This window comes from Urocampus carinirostris, chromosome 5 (genome assembly GCF_059441175.1).
Source record: "Urocampus carinirostris isolate Australia breed hairy pipefish chromosome 5, RoL_Ucar_1.0, whole genome shotgun sequence".
Lineage (NCBI taxonomy): Eukaryota > Metazoa > Chordata > Actinopteri > Syngnathiformes > Syngnathidae > Urocampus > Urocampus carinirostris.
This window is the reverse complement of record NC_142353.1, coordinates 13,872,941-13,894,393: the sequence shown is the minus strand read 5'-3', so window position 1 is coordinate 13,894,393 and position 21,453 is coordinate 13,872,941. Positions and strand designations below refer to the sequence as shown.

Below are 21,453 nucleotides of genomic sequence, written 5' to 3'. Positions count from 1 at the left end.
AAAGTCACTCACTAGCGTTCCTCCCAGCACCCATTTCTTGAACCTCATGTGTTCCGCCCCGAACAGCTCTGCTAAAAGTAAGACAAAAGCAGATAGGCGCAGTAGAAAATAAAGTATTCAGGCTCTTTGAACTCAATTGGACATTGTTAACACATGCTTTATAGATTTTTTTAAACTTTTTTAGGAAACATTTAATGACGCACCTCACCTTTAAAGTTTGCATCATAGTTGTTTAACTAACAATAGAACCTTTGTTAATACCTAAAATATTTGGATCCAGCCGTGTGCCGTGAGTTTTGGACTCGGGCGTCAATGAATGTCAAGTCATGTTTATTTGTGACAGACCACAGACCACACTAACATCACCCCCTGATCTAAAACCGACATGAGGGCAAGGAAAAACTCAAGACCTCAGCATTCAAAATCCATTCATGACCTCTCTCCTTATTTTGATTCTCTACTAAAGTTTTGTGAGCAGGTGATAACTTAAATCTGTGTCTTTCTCAGCTATGAGAGAAAGGGGCTACACATATTTCCCTTTGTTTGGAGATCCAGCGCTTTCATCATCTCCCCCAAAAAATGAGAATCTATAAGTCCGTCTAACATTTCCCTATTTCATCACAGTTTATCTGCGCACTTGCTCGCTGAGCTGAAAATCTTTTGATGAGGCTGAGCCAGGGCACTCGTAGTTCGAGGGCTGAAAGTGGCGGTCAAAATGTTTTCCCTCTTGCGATTTCTTAACAATTTCCAGCTTTTCTCGAAATATCCGTCTTGAAAATGGCTGACTATATCTGCGACCAAATCATTTTTCCCCCTCCTTCAGCCATTGTGGGTTGACAAAAAAGCTATTACATCAACAATATTGTATTTGCTTGTGCAGCGGGTTAATGGCGGCTGGTTGGCGCGATCGTTTTGGTGAATTCCCGCCCCTAGTTTGTGAAAGTATTAACGTTTCACTCAACATGCAAGCAGGGTCATTTGAACCATTTCGAAATTTGATTGGCTTAACCAACAGCATTATTGCACCAATGTTACGCTGCAGGATGCCTTCACATAAAACATTGAAGGCCTTAAGGGCAGATTTCTGAGCTTGGCAACAAGTAATGGCCTAAATGTGGTTTAATGCTTGAATAAGAAAGCACACATCTGGAAGCATTGTAAGCAATGAAAGAAAGCTAACAGACAATTCTAAATTACTGTATTTATTATTTGTAGCTTTATTCAAGAACAGCACCAAAAACAACAAACATAAAATATTGATGGAATAAATGTGGTTAACATCACATGATTCAGATATTTTTAGGCCATCAGAGAAGGCTTTTCAGGCGTTCAAGGCAAACCACTGTTTGGAGCGGATCAATACCAAAATTCCTAGTATTGCCCACCCCTACCAGAAGCATGTGCGATTACGTCACCATTGTCTCTTTGAAGATTCAAGGGAAGTTTCTCTCTCTTAAATTTATTTTATCTTGATCAATATAGGGGGGTTATAGTTGCATACCTGTCAAGCTCCAGGGCTCCATGCCCTTACAAACTGTCGTATTTTCCCTTAAAAATACAAAATAATCTTACACCATCTTTCTTTTTTCAAACGTGTTTATTTATGTAGTGTAACATTTTATATTGCACATGTGTTTCGTTATATCATATATATTGTTAATGAACATTTTGTTGTGAGATACTGAGTTGCTCGACATGAATGAGGTTTATTATAAAAAAGTTCAAAGATTAAGTAGCTTGGACGTTCACTGTAGAAGGAAAAAATACATGCAAATATAATTAAGTAGAATAATACATTTTCTTACTCAAATTATTCATTCATTTTCTGCATTCAATTATTTTTGGTAATATACTGAATAAAGGGATAACCACAAACCTTTCTTTTTTTTCATTTTCTCCTTTCATACTTCCTTTTTTCTTGATTTCTTTATACAACATAATAATTCGTAAAATAATGCATCAAAGCAAGTGAGCCGTTTGAGAGCCGGCTCTCTTTAATGAGTTGAGCCGAAAAATCCGGTTCTCTAAAAAGAGACAGACTTCCTTTCACTACATAACTACCACAGGAAATCCAAGGCTGCAGACGCATGCGTACAGTAGCATCAAACCACTCGCTTTGTTTGCAACGAAAAAAAACTATACTGAGGTAGCGGCGAACTCGTTTGACTTGATTGATTTGCCGTTTCGTGATAGTCGGTGTATACCAGATGGTACCCATAATTGACAACTTTGCGTTTTTCTTGTACGTCGTACACGTCTTAAAATGCATAATAAACGTACTTTGTACGGCAAAAACGTACAGGTTGACAGGCATGGATCAAGACCAAAATTCCCAGTATTGACCACCCCTTTTAGAAGCATGTCCGATTACGTCACCATTATCTCTTTGAAGATTCAAGGGAAGTTTCTTACTCTTATATCTCTTTGATCTTGGTCAATATAGGGTGGGGTTATAGTTGGTGCTCTAAGTTCAGTTCAACAGTTGTCACCTGAAATGAGCGCCGGGTTTACATTTTTGGACGATCCGGGAAGCGAAAGCGTTAAAAGGTTATTTTATTTGAGTTTTGAAAAGCGATTCGAAGTAGCTGCAAAGATTCCATTGGTCGACTCGTAGGCCGGTGACGATGGGGTTAAGTTCTTCTCCTCCTCCTTCCCGGGTTGATCCACATAATGGGATGTGCCACCGCGTCGCTCGGCTGCTTTAAAGCCTGCAGCAGGTCAACATATTGAACGCAGGAGGCCGAGTTTCTCCCCGGCGCCGCGTGGACCCTTTGCGGCTTAGAGGTCGTGCACGATTCGGTCCTGGAGAAGACATGCGCGCGGCCGCACGTGGACGTTAGTGGGCCGGGAGAAACCGGCGGCCAGGGGGCGCCTTGACTGTTCGGAACCCGGGAATTGGACTCCGCTCGCCGAACCGGAGCTCGCATCCCGTTCGGCATCTCGCTATGGCCGTGACAGCGGCACAAAGGCCGGCCTCCGTTTACCGCACACGCACGCCGGCGTGGGTGCGTCCTCGCGACCACTGCGCTTTATTTTGCAGATGAGGATTTGGAGCGCGGTTGCGCAATGAGGAGATCCGAGATCAAGTAAGACTTTTATCGATATATTAATCCAGTGTTGCGGTTCATGGAACGCAATTACTCTTCACGGTAACGAGGGCTGTAACGTGTTATTAATACCGTTTAGTTGTTCAACTGCCATTACAACACGGAACGTTACTCCGCTACTTTTTCACAATGTCATCTGCTCTTTTACGGTAAAATGTAACCTTCAATCTGCCAGTAACAACGCTGAACATAACTCCTAGGATAGGAGGCCTCCCTTCTATCTATTTACAAAATACAACTGAATACAGTTACAATGGCGCCACCTCGTGCAGAGAATACGAGAACTTGTAATTTCTCCCAACTGATATTCTCCCTATCAATAATACTTGCATCTACGTCATATTTACAAGTATAAGATTAAATACGAGAAGTTTCTATGCACATAAGGTAGTACCTCTTCATATGAGCAAGTTTTATTTTTTTTTAAACAAAACTCTTGCTGGCTTTATGAAGGAAAATCCAGTTCTCGGACAGTTCCAGAGGCTACCAATATAGACTGTTTGAGACTGCTCACCGCTTATAACTGCTTATCACCAGCATCAGTTCGTCCAGTTTGTGCATTCAAACTCCTACAGGCTAAAAAAATGATTAAAAAATATGCAGATTTTTTGTGTGTGTACCTTCGTTTTAAATTAATTTTAAGTGTACAGTTGGTCCTTACTTGTCATCCCCAGTCTCTTGGTCTCATGCCTGTCAACCTTCCCCAATTTCATATGCTCCTTATATATGGAAAATAATTCTTACAAAAACAGTGCAGCACCTATTTACTCACAGCAAGACAGACTCTGTAGAATACCGAGGCAATATTAGCAATCTACGAGGATGTTGTTGTGTGCTACTAGTGACCTAGATGATCCGGATTTGAGCAAAAATGGGCAAGAAGTAAAAAAATAGATTTTAACGCATAATTTTTTTTGGACAGTGTACGCTATGTGAAATGACAAAAAAAAGAGAGAATATAATATGAGGAAAACGTATAAGTTGACAGGTATGTGATCTCTGTGGCGCTCATAACAAACTGGCATTTTATTTAGTTAATATCATCTATTTTATATTATTACTGTATTTGTAATTTTTAATTACTATTTGAATGGGTTTAGTGATTAGGGAAGTGTGTGTATTTTTAGCCGTTTATTTGGGTGCTTTTGGGAGGACGGGAACGTACCAATTTGTTTTTAATTATTTCATGTTGGGCAATTTTGCTGGTTACACTAGCAATCTGAGCTATGAGCACTATTATGGAACAAATTAAGCCCGTAAGAAGATGTACCTCTGTATTTGGTTGCGTGACACCAGTAGCAAATGTAAGGCAGCGGGTGGGGAGGAGGCGTGTGTTATTCAGGAACAACAAAATCATTGGGGCAAACATCAGGACGGAATTTAAGATAAAAGAGAGAATTTTGGTCTTTACATTTGTAAAATCATTTTTGCATTGCACCATGCATGGAGAAAAAAAGAAAATGCCCTGGACATTTCCAGAAATGGAGAATGTGATTTTCGAGTGGTTTGAAGGCCAGAGACAAAATGGATATGGTATATCTTAGCTCACTTTAAGTTTGCAAGCTCTCAAGATTGCACAAGCCAAGAAATTTGTAGGGTTCACTGCTTCAATGTGAGAACATACTGTAATTTGTAACTAGTTGCTTTCTAAGTTACGCGCTACTTTTGGTGTCAATAATTTTGTGGGTCACACGATTACTTTTTAAATAAAGTAACTTGTAATTGTGACTTATTACTGTTTTTCAGTAACTTGCCCAACACTGCATAAATCTGACAACATGGCTGATCAGAGTAACATCCAGTCTGCCGCCTCCAAGAGCATCCGGCCCTTTAAATCCAGCGAAGAATACCTGTACGCCATGAAGGAGGACCTGGCCGAATGGCTAAACACGCTCTACGATCTCGACCTAAGCGTGGACACCTTCATGGACGGCCTGGAAACGGGTTGCGCCCTGTGTCGGCACGCCAACAATGTCAACCGAGCCGCCCAAGACTTCCAGCTAGAGTACCCCGAAGCGGCCCAGGCTATGAAGTTGCCCCGCAAGGACGTGGTCTTCCAGTCTCGCAACGTCAGCGCCGGCTCCTTCCTGGCTCGGGACAACGTGTCCAATTTCATCAGCTGGTGCCGCCGGGAGCTGTGGATCAAGGACGTGCTCATGTTTGAGACCAACGACCTGGTGGAGAGATGCAATGAGAAGAACTTCGTCCTGTGCCTGCTTGAGGTGGCGCGCCGGGGGGCTAAGTTCGGCATGCTGGCCCCCATGCTGATCCAGCTGGAGGAGGAGATAGAGGAAGAGATCCGAGACCACCAAGAGCAAGGAGATCTGCGGGTGGACATCGGGGAGCCGGAGGTGCAGAGCCCACCCGCCAGGTGCTTCGGACGCAGGGAGAGCATTCGCAGCTTGGACGACCAACCGGAACCGGAACCTTTTGTCTGGCCTCAGAAGAGAGTCTTGTGTGACATGAGAAACTTGGATGAGTTGGTAAGTCACAAGGGGGGTTTTGAGCTGGTTTCACAAATTCTCCTGTCCCACCTCAGTTTAATGTATTTTAAAGGTGGAGTGCATAGTTTGAGGTGTTCTTACAAAAGTTAAATATTTTTTTTCCAATTTGAATGGGTTAACAATACCCAAGTGAGTTCAAAGGGCAAGTATGCTTTATTTTCCACTGCGCATATCTGCTTTTATCTTACTTTTGGCAAAGCTGTTTGGGGCAGAACCCGTTGGGTAGACAGGTGGGGGAGTGCTGGAGAGTGACGTCAAGCTCGTCCCTACCTACGGTTTTTATTTTGTTTCTATTTGTTAGAGTTGTATTAAAATGGTAAAAGTAAGAAAAGGCCTTGAGTCCAAACACCAACCCAAACCCCCAAAAAGATGAAAAAAAAAAGAGTTTATCCGAGTTTTGCTCAGAAATGCATGTTCTTGCACGCACCTTTCAGACGAGCTCACTGAGTATGCAACACAAGCCAGGAAATGGCAGCCGCAAGTAAAAAATGTTCCAATTCCGTATAGCTACTTTGATAGTCGGTTAAAAAGTTAATATCCTTTAATATTGTCTCAAGATTAGCATCTAATAAATAAGTCCTTTATAAGATTTATTTTCAACGTTTTCTGAGCCAAAGCACTTTTTAATTCAAAAAGTACATTTTGACCTGTCTCAAATGTCAATAAAATGTAATTTTTCGTAGTAGTTTTGTTTTTAAAGGGACATCGAGTATCATATAGCACTTCCTAGTATTTAAAAAAAAATATTGATTTGAATAAAAAGCAAAAATACATGAACCATCATAAAAATGTTAGTTGAGAAATTTGTATTTATTTTACAAGACTAGGCTTACACTGATGGAGTTGACATGATTGTCCCACATCTTGCTGCTACGGGTGCTCTCAAAAACCAAAAACCTTTTGAAAGGCTAGGTAAGAAAAATGGTAGGGCTTGGTCACTTGGAGTCTCTGGAGTTTGTATTCTTCTGTGTGCTTTGAAGCACTCATTACACTACACAATACAGCGACATCTAGCGGCTAAATATTACATTGTCCTTTTACACATAAAATCATCAAGGCAGGCTAATATGTAGCCTAAGTTGACATTATATTTTTTTTCTATTAAAGTGTACAGACGCTGCCCAACTTACGAGATAGGTTCCGGACGATCGTTCGTAAGTTCAATTTGTTCGTATGTTGCTTCAGTGCTATATTTTGTATGGAATGTATGTTTAAGGTTTATTTAATTATGTTTAAGGATTGTATAAGTAACTGCATTGTTTTGTACTAAAAATAAAACATTTCACAAAATAATATGCTCTATATCGTTACAAAAAAGGCTGAATAATAATGCATAATACTGAATAACAAAGCAACACATAAGGCGTTGACATTCTATGGTCTGTGAAGCCCTTTGAGACTCCTTGTGATTAAGGGCTTTACAAATAAACATGACTTGACTATAAAGATAAATAACGTCAAGTTTAACTTACTTTTGGAAGAATGGTAAAAAGTGGATGAAAAAAAGCGATCGATCCATTTTCTTAACCGCATCAAGCTTTCTTATTCCACTTTCATTTCTAAAGAAACGGCTCGCCTCTTCTTTACATTTTACACCAACAATATTGAATGGATGCACGAGATATTAAACAGTAAAAATGTCAAAGTTCTCAGCGTGCTAGAGATACAGTGCAGTGTGTATACACACAAACTAGGAAGTAGAAGCCTGATTTCTTCTTCGGGGTGGGGGCTGGGTGACCTCTCACAACGTCACGTGGCGGAAAAAGGTGCACACAATACAAAATCTAACTCACAGCAATGTCCGGATATTGTATACATAAAAAATGTTCATATCTACCGTTTTGTGTAAGTCGAATGTTCGTAAGTAGGGGAGCGTCTGTATTTAAAAGGTATTTTTTATCACAAACGTAAAAACTGAGTCAGTGCGGGTAAATACATTTAGTTACTCATTTTGTTGTTATCTTATAATTTACTTTTATATTAATATATATTTTTTTCATTTTACTTTTTCCTTTCATATATTTTCTACAAATAAAAGGACATTTATACTTAAAATGTCAATGCCTACCAGGTGAAAAATAACCTTTAATTATTTTTTCTACTAAGTTAATAATGCAAAATTATAATAAATGGCAAAATTATATATTTTGGAAAGGGTGGGAATTTGGAATGCGAAGCTAAACCTTCATCACTAGATACAAAAATTATTTACCCACATGACCTCCTCATTATATAATTATATAAAAAAGTGGTCTCCCGCCGCCCACTGAATACGTAAGAATATTTTAGTTACTCTGCTGATGACTGGAAGATGGCACAAATATTTAACACCGGCTCATTTCATCACGCAAATAGTTATCAGTTTTGTCGTCATCAATTGAAATTGGTCAACCCCGTGGAACTCCAGACAAAAACTCAAGGCAGGAGTCCAGTGGAACACATTGGCTGAGAGAAACTGATGCAATCAAAGAGAATTAATCATCTCTTAATCTTGAAAAGTCATGCCCATTATGTGTCAACGCTAATGTGTCCTCTCCACATGACTCAGCTGACAGCAGAAAAATGAAACCTGCAATTGAATCCTAAATCTTATTTAACTCCTCATCTCGCTTCATTTTCATCGCAACATGCTCGCTTTGCTAGTTGTTATCCGATTCCTGCATCAAGTTTGCAGAAATAAGTAGCACTTAAAATGCTCACGCTGAACTCAATATTTGGTTGTGTTTCTAAATGTGTTTTTATCAATTTTAATGCAAAGGCTTTAACTTGTAAAAGTAAAACTGAAGCTGTACTTTTTGGGTCTTAATGATAAAAAAACAATTTATTTTGTTTTTGTAAAATATAACTCGTGTGCATCCCTTTAAGTCTCCACACACGTTTAAATCAGGATGTTGTGCGAGTTCATACGTGTTCATTCATCTTTCGACCGATGTGTGTGTGTGCTTATATTATAACAGATAACTGGTGTTTTAAATTGAATCGTCTTTATTGTCATTGATGTCAATGTGGTGAACATTGTTTGACATGACATAGCACTCCACGATATACACACAATAAGCAATGAGAGGAGAAAACTATGATAGAAAACTGTCAGGATAAATAAGCAAAAATATTATATTTTCATAAAGTTAGTGCTTAAAAGACTGTCCTAAAATGTGCATTGTAAAAACAGTGCAATAAAAGTAGTGCAATGAGTACCCACTTTAAAATGAAACTGGAAATATATATATTTCACAGTTTTGTGTGCTTATTTAGGGTGGTGACAGCCTCAGGGAAGAAACTGTCTCTGAGCCTGTTAGGGCATTTTTGTTTTGATTTTCTTCCTGGATTTTTCCCGACTTTTAGTCATTAGGTGACCAAGCCCTCCAGTTCCAACCCTTAATGCTGAGCATAAAGCTGTCACGACCAGAACAGAATCAGGACCCAAATGCATGGCGTTAACCACAAGTTTATTGATAGGAAGAGGAAGGGCAGCGTCCGCGATCTGGTGCTCGCTGGACGTTTTTTTTTTTTTTTTCCAAAAATAGCTAATTGGAGGTTGTGTTGTTACTTGTGCAGTCTTATACAATATCACATTTATTGTTCTTCACCAGCTTTAAATCTGCTCCTAAATGTAATCGCTCAGTTTGATGATTTAGCAATTATTTAAATTGTTGATTTTTAAAGTTAAGTATTGTATTCATTGACCAGTCTTAATTTCTGGCTTGTAATGTGAATTGACATTATTATTCTATTCCCATAAAAAGAAAATCACTGGCTACCTGCGCAAAAACAAGTCATATATTTTTTGCGAGATCCCCAAAACAGCTTTTTGTTCAATTATTAATTCATTTTCCAGACGCTTATTCAAGATTCAAGATTGTCTTTTTTGTCTTGAAAATAAAAAGGCCAATGACATTTTATTTGCAAGTCTTGTATAAAATGGTGATAAAAAGAAGTTTCAAAACTAGGATACTATGAAAAGAAAATCAAATCAACTCCCAGCTGACTTAGGGCAGTGGGCAGCGAACCGCTTGGACTGTTTGCCTGTTCAAACATAACTGCTGCATTTTCAACACTAAAGATTGGATCGTGAAAGTCGTCATAGCCATGTGTGTATGCTGACCAATGATTTACAGGATCTGTGATGATGTCAGCAAAAACTTCTTTTGAATTTCAATACAAAGGTCACGTCCTTGGTTTCCAATTACGGAGGAAGGTGAAAAAAGTCTTAGTTGTGAATGTGTGTATTGAAAAACTGAAATTCTGAGGATTTGGAACATTTCTAGGGAAGTCAAAGGTATCTGTCCCTATGTTACCAGCATTTTCTTCAAATATTGTGATATTGAGTGTGGCTTTTGGCAGAATAGTCTTGTTGTGATTTACAAGTGATAAATGTCCATTATCAAAGACGGAAACATTGTTTTTCAAAATCACTGTATTTCTGAAAAAAAACAATTCGGTAGTCCTCTACGGAAGAGAGGGACATTTTATGTAACTAGTTAATGGTCTCATCTCTCATCTCATTAGCCGTACCACTTATCCTCATTAGGGTTGCGGGGGGCTGGAGCCCATCCCAGCCATCTCCAGGCAGTGGGCAGGGGACACCCTGAACTGGTTGCCAGCCAATCGCAGGGCACACAGGGACAGACAACTCATTCGCTCATTCACACCTAGGGACAATTTGAACCGGCCAATTCACCTGAAATGCATGTTTTTGGAATGTGGGAGGAAACCGGAGTGCCCGGAGGAAACCCACGCAAGCACGGGGAGAACATACAAACTCCGCACAGGAAGTCTGGAGCTGGATTTGAACCCACGACAGGTTCCCATGACATGAACTGTGCCGCACAAGCGCTGACCACTGCGCTGCCGTGCTGCCCCTCTAGTTAATGGTATCTGTGTTTAATATGAACGACTACTCAACAGTTGATTATCCGTATCAGTCTGGAAAGAAACGTGTTATTGAACATCCCTAAAAATTTCCAATCCAAAAGGAGTCCGAAATGATTTTCAAAATAACGTTTTTTTGGGGCAACTTATTTCCAAATTGAATTGTTGTTGAATAATTGATTAGTTGTTTAACATGTGCCAATTTGTGTTGAAGTTCTTCTCAGGGAACTGCATCATTAAGATGATTTCCTGAAGGGACTGTGTGTACTATTTGACCACTAGAATATCTCTTGCTGAATTGTGTAGTGCAACCTAAAATGATTGCTAAAATGCTCACAAAAGAATACAAACTACGAAGACTCAAAGTGACCATACGTCACCATTTTTCTTCCATATTTGCCAGATTTTTGCTCAGCCTTTTTTAGGTTTTTGGGTACCCGTATCAGCAAGATGACAGACGATTATGTTAGCCTTTTTTATTTATTTATTTTTATATATTTATCAGAACTTTTTATTTCTCACACACAATTCAACAGAGAGTTGAGTCACCCACCATACAAAAACACCCACACAAAAAATATACATATGTACATGTATACAATTGACATTCCTATAACAAACAAAAATGTAAGCTCAACCTACAAGTACACAGTTTTATGCATTTTGCTTATTATATTAATCAATAGCGTGTTAGTTATTAACAAGTTAATATTCTATACTACCTTGAAGTGCTTAATGATAAGTGTTTTTTTAATGTTTTGTCTTGTTATTCAGTGAATTCGACTCTCGTGTTGCCAGATAGGTAAATAAATAATTATAATAAGAAGAGAAGCAAACCACTAGTTTGAGCGTGCATCCAGTTGAGTGAAAGACACAACACACTGTAGGTTTGTCGAGGGCGGCAGACAAAAAGTGTAAAAAAGATGAAATCTCATCTGTCGGAACGATCATGTGATGGTTTTGGTGTACCCAATGTAATGTGTGTTTGGTGTTATTTTCTCACAGCCAAGCTTTAAAAGAAACATGTGACAGGCAAGGCGTAGCCAAACACGCTTAGGTAGCAGCGAAGTGTTTTTTGTGTTAAGGTCGTGTGAGAGGCGAGTCACATTCCTTCATACCTGAAATGTGCCTAGTGGCTAAACTCCTACAAAGTGTAAGATCATTCAATTGACATTTCTCATTATCATCTGTGGTGCGATACGGTCCAAATCAGGAAGTCTTAGGCTTGACAATCAACTATTTCCCCTTGGTGGATGTGGACAGCATTTGTTTATGAATAGTTTTTCTGTTTGTTTGTCACGCACAAACCCGTATGTAGATAGTCGGCCATACTGGATTGATGTTATCATGGGTCTACAATTTTATGTTACTGTATTTGCTGTTCAAATGAATGTGGAAGGTGTAGGGCGTTGTTTTTTTGCCTCCCTTCTATAGTTTCTTTTCAGGGCAAGAGAAGTAAGGAATTGTTAACGAAGAGGCGCCAAATATTTTTGTAGTGTCATCAAAAATACATTGAGCTAAACCACCAAAGAATGACCGTGACCATAACCTGTAATTTAAGTTTTAATTTCCTTCTCTGGATGATGAAAACTGCAAGAGTACAATACAATGCATTGAAACTGTGCCAATAACTTTACATCTGTCTGAACTATTACAAGGTATAGTTGTTTACACATCATATAAACACTTTGTGAAGATACGGCGTTGCCTTGTAAATCATGCTACAGTCCTTTCAGCCATTGTCTTAGTCTCTGTTTATATTGAGCTGGCGTAACTGCTAATAATATAGGAAACCCGGAAGTAGCATTATTTCACAATACTTTTCAACTTAAAGTTCAAATATGAACAACATTTTTATGTGAAACACCTATCAATGGGCAGCACGGCGGCGCAGTGGTTAGTGCATGTGCGGCACAGTTCATGTTTTGGGAACCTCCTGCGTGGATTCAAATCCAGCTCCAGACTTCCTGTGCGGAGTTTGTATGTTCTCCCCGTGCTTGCGTGGGTTTCCTCAGGGCACTCTAGTTTCCTGCCACATTCCAAAAACATGCATTTCAGGTGAATTGGTCGGTCCAAATTGTCCCTAGGTGTGACTGAGCGAGTGAGTTGTCTGTCCCCGTGTGCCCTGCGATTGGCTGGCAACCAGTTCAGGGTGTCCCCTGCCCAATGCCGGATGATTGCTGGGATGGGCTCCAGCACCCCCGCGACCCTACTGAGGATAAGCGGTGTAGTTAATGAGATGAGATGAGACACCTATCAATGAACTTGCATCTGTTTTTAGCCCTGGATTGTCGCTTAATTACAGTCATCTATGTATTAACGAAAAACAGTTGCCTTAAGGGCAACACAATGGTTATTGAGGCTTAGTAGAGCAGACTTAACACCCAAATTGTATCTGTATATGGAAATTTGTTATGAACATGTTGTAAATGATAGGTGACCAGGAACACAAAGTAATTTTAGAATGAATAATTGGGAAACTTGTTGACCATTTTCAGTAAACAGGTAACTTAAAGTAACTGGTCAGGGACAGCAGACATTTGTTTATCCTGCCTAGTGCCAGCTATAACATCAACACCACATTGTCTCTTCCTGAGGCTAGCTACCAACTGTTATAACTCAAAAACAGAAATGCTTATTTACATATTGTTCATTATACAGCCATTATACAGCCGTATTGTTCATTGTACAGCCCAAAATTAATTTTTTAACTTTTTACTGAACTTGTATTCAACATCAAAACCCTCTGCCTTGTACTCTTTGTTAAATCATACATTTCAGACATCGAAGAGCATAATTCTACAGTTAAAAAGTTAGAACCAAGTACAAAAACTGCAGATCACGACAATTTGTGAACGTTTATCGTCATAACGTAGCCTGGAAAGTTGGTTCAATAAAATAACCACTTAAACATACACCTACCCATCCAGCAAGGTAGCCACCACTCGGGTTCCCCGTATGTTGATCACGTGATTAGGAACCATCCATTACTGTTGTCGTTGCGGTTGAACCTGTGGATCTGTTTGCGTGCGAAACGGGCAAAGATGTCGTTAGAAGCGAAGCAGACGAGCGAGACGGAAACGCTTGAGGGCGAAGTTGATGTTAGCGCATGGACGGGCAGCACAATGGCGCGCTTTGGCGCTAAAACATGACAAAGCAGAACACTTCTGACGTGCGGTCTCTGACTTGTGGAGGACGCGTCCAGACAGTGTACACACTCAAATCATCAAGGTTTATACAACTCCTCTTAAGGACAAAATCGTTTTTTCCTTGTTTGTTTTTTTGAGAAGAAAGACATATTGGGGGATGAGGGAGTGTTTGTTTCAAACAAGTCTATTTTTATCACTTGTTGGAACTTGAAAATACCCATTTTTAACTACAGAGCATAATAGTAATTTTCAAATGTTTTAGTCCACAAATCTATCATACCGGTCAGCAAAAACAACTTTTTACAATCCAGCGATTCATAATTTTTTTTGGGGGTCATCTTCCTTATTTAAAACCCTTATTTGGAATATTAAATGTAATAATAATAACATTAATAATAATGTATTTATATACAATTTATTTCAAAGCGACTTTCAGGACACCCAACAAGTATGTAGTGTGAGACAGTTTATTATGAATAGGAGATTAGCGTTCCATAATTAGCAGGAACCTCATTGCATTTAGTCATGTCTGTCAGAGTAAAAGAGAAAGTTCCAGGGCTTAATTTCTTTGGCCCCCAGCTGTCGTAGCAGACTGTGTGGCCTCGATTTTTGTCTCCAGACTGCATCACGCTGCAGTATAAATAACAGTTTATGGCTTTCTTTTGTTTTGCATTAGCCATTGATTTCTGATATTGAGTATTTTTACACACACTCTATACTACTACTACTAATAATATTATTGTAATTAATATTTATGATGATGATGATAATGCTTTTTATTTCAAAGCACCTTTCAGGACACCCAAGATCGCTGTACAGTACATGGAATGAAAAACATCAATATAGAATTAAACAAACAAGCAATGATTACAAAAATAAAAAACAAAGTACAGTTAAAAAAAAGTGGAGGCAGTTTATTATGGATAGGCAAGTCTGAAAGATGGGTTTTGAGTCTGGATTTGAAGAGGGACAAGGTGGCAAAATTCCAGAGGTCAGGTGGTAATGAGTTCCAGAGCTGGGAGGGCAGAGCAGCTGAAATCTCTGCTCCCTGTGGAGCTGAGACGAGCAGTGGGTACGGTGAGATGGAGGGTAGAGAAAGATCTCTGGGTGCGGAATCGAATGGCAATGTGAAGGAAGGTAGGGCGGGCCAAGGTTATGGATAGCCTTGTAGGTGTACAGAAGGATTTTGGTGATACTTTGGTTGAGCAAGAGTCAGTAGAGTTGTTGAAGGACAGGGGTGACACGAGGGTTTTTTGGTGATGATGCAGACAGCACAGTTTTGTACCAGCTGAAGTTTATGGAGGGACTTTTATAGGTAGGCCACTAGCGAAAGGGAATTCCAATTTTTATGTTGGAGAGTAACAAGGTGATGCACAAGGATGGCGGTGATGTGGGGGATGAGGGAGGGGCGAAGACGTTTGATGGAGCGCAGGCAAAAGTAAGTGGACCAGGTGATGTTATTTTTGTGAGAGTGGAAGGAGAGTGTACTGTTGAGGATGACACCCAGGCTCTTAACCTGAATGATGAGAAAGACTAAGGAACTGTCAATGTAGAGAGAGAAGGTCTCAACTTGAGAAAGGGTGGATTTGGTGCCAACAAGTAGGAATTCAGTTTTATTTCTGTTTAATTAAAAAAAATGACTTGACTTGACTTAATTGTTAAAAACTCGATGGTGAGCCATTATTTTATTTCAGATTGGCAGGAGTTGAGTGAGGAGGACGGGAGTGTGGAGTTGGGTTTGTAGGAAAAGTAGTTAGGTGTCATCCATGAATAAGTGAAAAGAAATGATGAATTGACAGAAGATATGGCCTAGAGGTTGGATGTAGTTTATGAAGAAGAGTGGACCTTTGACAGAGTCCTAAGGCACACCTGTGTTGACTGGAGAAGGACTTGAGTTGTACTAATTGAGTACGGTCTGTGAGGCAGGAATTGAACTGTTGGAAGAGGGTGTGGGTTATGCCAATTGAAGAGAGTCTGATAAGGAGAATGGGATGAGAATTAGTATCAAATGTCGAGCAAGATGAGAATGGAAAGTAAACCGGAGTGTAGTTTCTGTGCTGTGGACGAAAATTGGACTGGAAGGTTTTAGATAAACTGTTGGTAGTGAGATGTGACGAGTGAAGTTCGGAGAAGGCTATCTTTTTAAAGATTTTTTAGACAAATTATCTGCAATGGCTCCTGATAAATTGTCATCAATGAGTTTTGGAGAAACAAACAGAAGCAAGTACAACAGCATTAGAATGAGAAGCGTCCTACCAGTCATTAACGGGTTATTTAATGAATATTTACTTAGAATAATTCACGCCTAGCGTCATGTTTGAGAAACTCTGGCATGTCCGGTTCACTTTTCTGGTTCCTGATGCTCACGCATGTGCACCATTGTTGTCGTTCGACACCTTCGCTCTTACTCACATCACTGGGGAACCACTTTACAATTCAGGTTAAGGAAGTAACCAGGAACTCATTTCCTTAAGAACTTGAGTCAGCGGCGCGTGCGTCAGTAGTTCTGTTAAGTTGCGAGAAGATAAACGACATCATTGGAAGACTCAAAAGATTTAATCCTCATAAACTGTGGTTAGAAGCATGGGGTAAATTATGTAAATGCAGTAATCCCTCACTCTAACGCGGTTTACTTTTCAAGGTTTTGCTACTTCACAGATTTACTTTAGAATAAAAAAGCTTTACTTCATGGATTTTGCTTATCATCGGTTCTTTTTTTTAATCTAACCTCGGCGATAAATGTATTGTTCCAAGGACATATTTTCCAGTTTGAACGGCATATCATTATTTTTATCATTTCTAAAGGTTTCCTCCTAATTTTTGTTTAGGGTTTGTTTTTGTAGTATTGGCAATATAATAGTTAAATTGATCAACTATATGCTATTTACCAGATAATGTTGCTTTTTATTTCTTTTTACCCCTGCGGAAAGGGAAAATCTGCGAAGGAGCGTTGCACCTTCATAAGAGCTACCAAGGATCAAACTTACCTCGGGATAACCTCCTTACCAACTGACATAATAACAACTTTAGATCTACAAATAAAAACACAGAACACAGAATTGCAGTTAAATGAATGGTCTTTATTGTCATTACACAAAAATACAACAAAATTGGAGAGTTTCTCCTTTCAGAGTAAGAAAGTGATTTTGTAGAAAAATCGGATAGCTGCATGCTACTATTGGGTGTCCTCAGATAGATCCAGATCTCCCTGATGATTACAATGCAACCGTCCGGGATATTGTAGCTCCAAGTCCTCCGTTTCATGGGTAATGGATCATGCGTTGGTGAGATACAGGCTCCGCAGGGGTAGCTGGACCTGCAGACTCGCTATTGCCTCCTGACGACGCCTCAGTCCCTTCCCGGAGTTGATAATAACTCACCGAGCACCCGGTGGGGATCACCATTTCTCAGCGCTCTTCTGACGTTCCTTAAAGTCCGGTTTGATTGATGAATTTATATTCAATGTGACAACTTGCTGAAAGCTAGCTCTCGCCTTGCTTTCCAGTTTGTCTTGGTGGACACATCCACCCCGCTGTTTGACTGATAGGATACACCAGTCTATCACAGTCGTGCACACATTCATGCCCAACCAATACACATACAACCTCCCCCTGGTGATAGCATTTGCTGTGTGATGTCAGCTCAGAACTCAATTCATGATACATTGATATCAGTAACAATAAAGACAACTCAGTTCAAAATCCGCAAAGCAGTGTACCAGCAATAACTGCCGCGCAAAGTAGCGAGGGATTATTGTATTGCACTACAGATCCGCTGGTTCGAGAGCGTTCTCCATTCGTCTCTTCCCCCTGAGATTCAATCTGCAACCTCAGTGGAAATGTTGAAATCCAAGCTTAAAACACACTTCTATTCTATAGCATATGAATAACCTACATTTTATGTTGACAATATCTGTGTATTATTTCTTATTGCAACATCCATTGCAGCCTGGCCATCCTGGAAGGGGAATTACCTCATGTGCGGTCCCTTCTCAAGGTTTCTTCATTTTTCTCATGTTGAGGTTTTTCCTTGCCCTCATGTAGGTTTTAGATCAGGGGATGGTGTAATAATAGTCTGTGGTTTGCAGCCCTTTGAGACTCTTTGTTTTTAAGGGCTATACAAATAAACATGACTTGACTTTATTTTAATGCTAAGACACATTTTTCAAGATTCCATCTTGACTTTGTCCATAAAATGTCCATTGCTGCTTCAGGGGGATTTGATGACATTCTACTGCATGCATTTCTGTATTGTATAGTTTCTGGGTTACTTATAGGCCTTGAGCTACTCACATACAGTAAGCATATTCTACAAATTAATAAAACCCCACAGCCTGTCACTAATGGAAGTTCATGTTGTTCCCGATGTGCAGCTGTAGACAAAACAATCTTTCTGCTGTTGTTCCAACTGGTTCATCATTTTTCTCACCCGAGGCTTCAGCTGTAGTCCCTTTACTCCCATCCCCCACTTCTTGTTGCCAGATAAAGCCAAGGAATCGTAGAGTATATCTTGAGCTAAATGAAAAGCCCACCACCGCTAACTAAATACTGCCATTTCAATCCAAGTCTTTGTTTTGACGGGCATCAGAGGAAAGGTCAACGCAGCGATGATTTGAGTATGGCTTTAATGGCTGTCGTTTAACACATGCTACAGCTCATGCATTGAGGAATAAAACAAACAAAACACCAGGTAGACAAAAAGAGCGGACCCCGCGAGCTACTTTACTGTACACTCGGCTAAACCTGACTGCAGAGGATGCTGCTGTTAGTGGAATTGCTACTGTAGAGTGCCAGAAAAGTAGGTCATGCCCGCTTCGCATAGGGTTACACGCTTTGCCAGGAGAGCGTGGCCTCACTAGTCTCTTGCATCTTTGCCACATGGAAGATGTTTCCCATTTTGAAGGTTATCCCAAATTCTTTAACATGCAAAATGTGAGGAACTTGTACATGGTTTGTGCATAAAATTATATATATTTCATTGGTATACTACTATCATTTACCGAGATGCATTTTGAACACAGCATGTCTTGTCTTTGTCATTCTGAGCTGTGACGTCATCAAAGGAACACCACCACCCTAAGGAAGCCAGATGCTGTATCGTTTTACATGTTAATTAGTAGAAGAGGTTACAAGTGTTGTAAATACATTTTTGGTGTTTCTTGTGGAGAATGCCTAGGCGTTGTGTTAGAGGTGGATCCAGTATTGGGCGAGCAGCCAAAAAGGGTCTGGTTGGCAAATAAAAAACACATGGAGAGCCGACAACGAGTGGATAGCCGGGACTGGTTAACAAAAGGCAGCCGGAGCCAGGGACAGAGCAGAACAGGCGCAAATGCCAGGCTAGCTGATCAAAAATCACGTGGTGAGCAGCCAGGCTAACCTGGAACTAAAGGTAGTATCTTAAGCCCGATCCCGACCCAAGCTGTCTCGAGCGTGACCCTAAATTAATTTTAAGTTCCATAGCCGGAGCCGGACGGACAAAAACGATACCAACCGTGACGCGTGGCGAAAATCCCAAACAAAAAGCCACGATTGAACAGTCACAAGAAATTGGTAATTAGATTGAACACTGTCTCAGAGAAATGGTCTCAAACACAACCTACCAATCTGTGTTCAGGAAACGATCACTTCTTCTCTCCTATTTGTCACAGATTTAAAGTTCGCCCTTGTAACTCGCCTCAACCTCTGGTTCAAATTGATACGGCTGTATATCTAATTATCTGTAACTGTAACCGTTTATTTCTCTAGCTTTTTAAGAGCTGGTATGTACATCACATTTTGGGTTACATTAACGCTAGGTCTCAAGAAGCCACACATATTTCAGCCATTAAATCGAGGTCAGTGAATCTTTGTTCACTATAATCACTGTCTGTTTCTGAGCTTGCCTTACTGTTGTGTTAATGGGATTCAACATTTTGAAAGCAATGGTTTTCCTTCCGTGATGACACTGCTCTAAAGAAAACAAGCCAGAATGGTCAACTTTTGGACTATATTTCTCGAGTCCCCCGGCGCTTGAAATGCATTGCAACATATTTGCATAGAAGTGGGGAGGACCACTAGTTCTGTGCCTGATCTGAACCAAAGAAATCTGTTTGGGATTACCTTTAAGGATTCTTCCCCAAAGACTTTGCTTGGGCGGTGCCAAATGACGAACCGAATTGGCATGTCATTTCTTCTATGGCGTCTCATGAGAGTGTTTTGCGTTATCAGCTGCTCATCCTCGTGATCTGTATTTAACTGCTTGTTTTTCAGAGTAAACCTCTGTCTGCGCTTAGTTATTTTCAGTACCTGCCTGCAGCATCATTGAATAGATCTCAGGTGGTCACTGCGCTCAAGTATACCGTTCATTTCTCCTATTCAAGCACAAACATTCAGCAGGGTTTTTGCTAATTTCACTGAATGTAAGTTATGGAACATTTTGAAACATGATTTCTTACTTTATAGTTGGAAGCGCCTTTTAAACCTGTCATGGTGGGATCTAAATGACCATATTTGGAAGATATGTCAAAATTTTCAGTCAAGCATGTATAGGTAAGAAGTCCACTCTTATTGTTATTGTGATTATTTATTGCTTTAAATTATATCTATGTCAAAGTTAAGGCCCGCGAGGAATATAGGCCCTGAGAAGGTTAAGCCATATTATTATAACATGCACAATACATTTTTGTGTATTTTTCTTTTTTATTTTCTTTAGTAGAATTGAGGAGGTCTTAAAAGTATTCTGCTTTTTTCTAATGTTCAAGTTATGAAGAGTTTTTATCTAAAAATAATGTATCCTTTGAAAATTCATAATTACTGATGAAGCCATAAGAAAGTGTTCAGTTTTATATATATATATATATATATATATATATATATATATATATATATATATATATATATATATATATATATATATATATATATATATATATATATATATATATATATATATATATATATATATATATATATATATATATATATATAGTATATTTCCATCCATCCATCCATTATCTGCACCACTTATCCTCAATAGGGTTGCGGGGGTGCTGGAGCCCGATGCATTTTCCCATCTGCAGGCGGCCTCCCTGAAGGAAACCAGAATCTTTACCATATGCTACTTTCATTCCATAAATATTTTTTGCAATTTTTTTGAAAATAAGAAAAAGTCTATTGGTATGACTCTATAAAGTTGTGATTAATATGGAGCAGATTTTTGAAAGAATAGATGAAGGACACTGATCATGTCAATGATTTCTCGTTCCTGTTAAAAATCGAATTTCCTTAAAACTCACAATGATCCATTACTTGTGAGCTTATTTTAGTATCTGTCTGTTACGTTGTGCCCGCTCTCACCATGTTTGTGACCTCTGGTGTAACTCTTCAACTTACTGTAACTGGCTCCCATATCAATGAATTACAAAGGTGTTTTTGTTTTTGTTTTGCAAGCTGAGAAAAATACGAAATGGCCCTTTTTCATTCGAAAGTAGATGTGGTTTCCTTCAATAACCTCTAATCAAATGATCCTTACATGTTTTGGGGGGCATCAATCCTTCTTAGCGATTCATTTCTTTAAAAGTTAATGATACCAAGTACCAACACTATTACACATTTTTACATTAAACATTTTCCTCCAAATGGTAAATGGAAAGCCAATGGAGGATATATCTATCCATCCATCCATTATCTGCGCCGCTTATCCTCAGTAGGGTCGCGAGGGTGCTAGAGCCTATCACCTTCGGGCAGTGGGCAGGGGACACCCTGAACTGGTTACCAGCCAGTCACAGGGCACACAGGGACAGACAATTCGCTCGCTCATTCACACCTAGGGACAATTTGGACC

General features: G+C 39.6%; 1 protein-coding gene across 2 annotated transcripts in view; it reads left to right on the top strand.

Moving 5' to 3' along the window:
- gas2l1 (growth arrest-specific 2 like 1) overlaps positions 1 to 21,453 on the top strand; it is a 56,070-nt gene that overhangs the window by 153 nt on the left and 34,464 nt on the right. Inside the window, exons 1-2 of one of the 2 annotated variants that reach the window (XM_088335845.1) lie at positions 2,454 to 3,086; positions 4,854 to 5,590. In XM_088335845.1, coding sequence (XP_088191971.1) covers positions 4,886 to 5,590 — 705 coding nt within the window. In that variant the 5' untranslated portion in view covers positions 2,454 to 3,086; positions 4,854 to 4,885. Of the gene's footprint in view, positions 1 to 2,453; positions 3,087 to 4,853; positions 5,591 to 21,453 lie in introns of those variants that run through there. The other variant, XM_088335846.1, reaches the window with a different exon arrangement.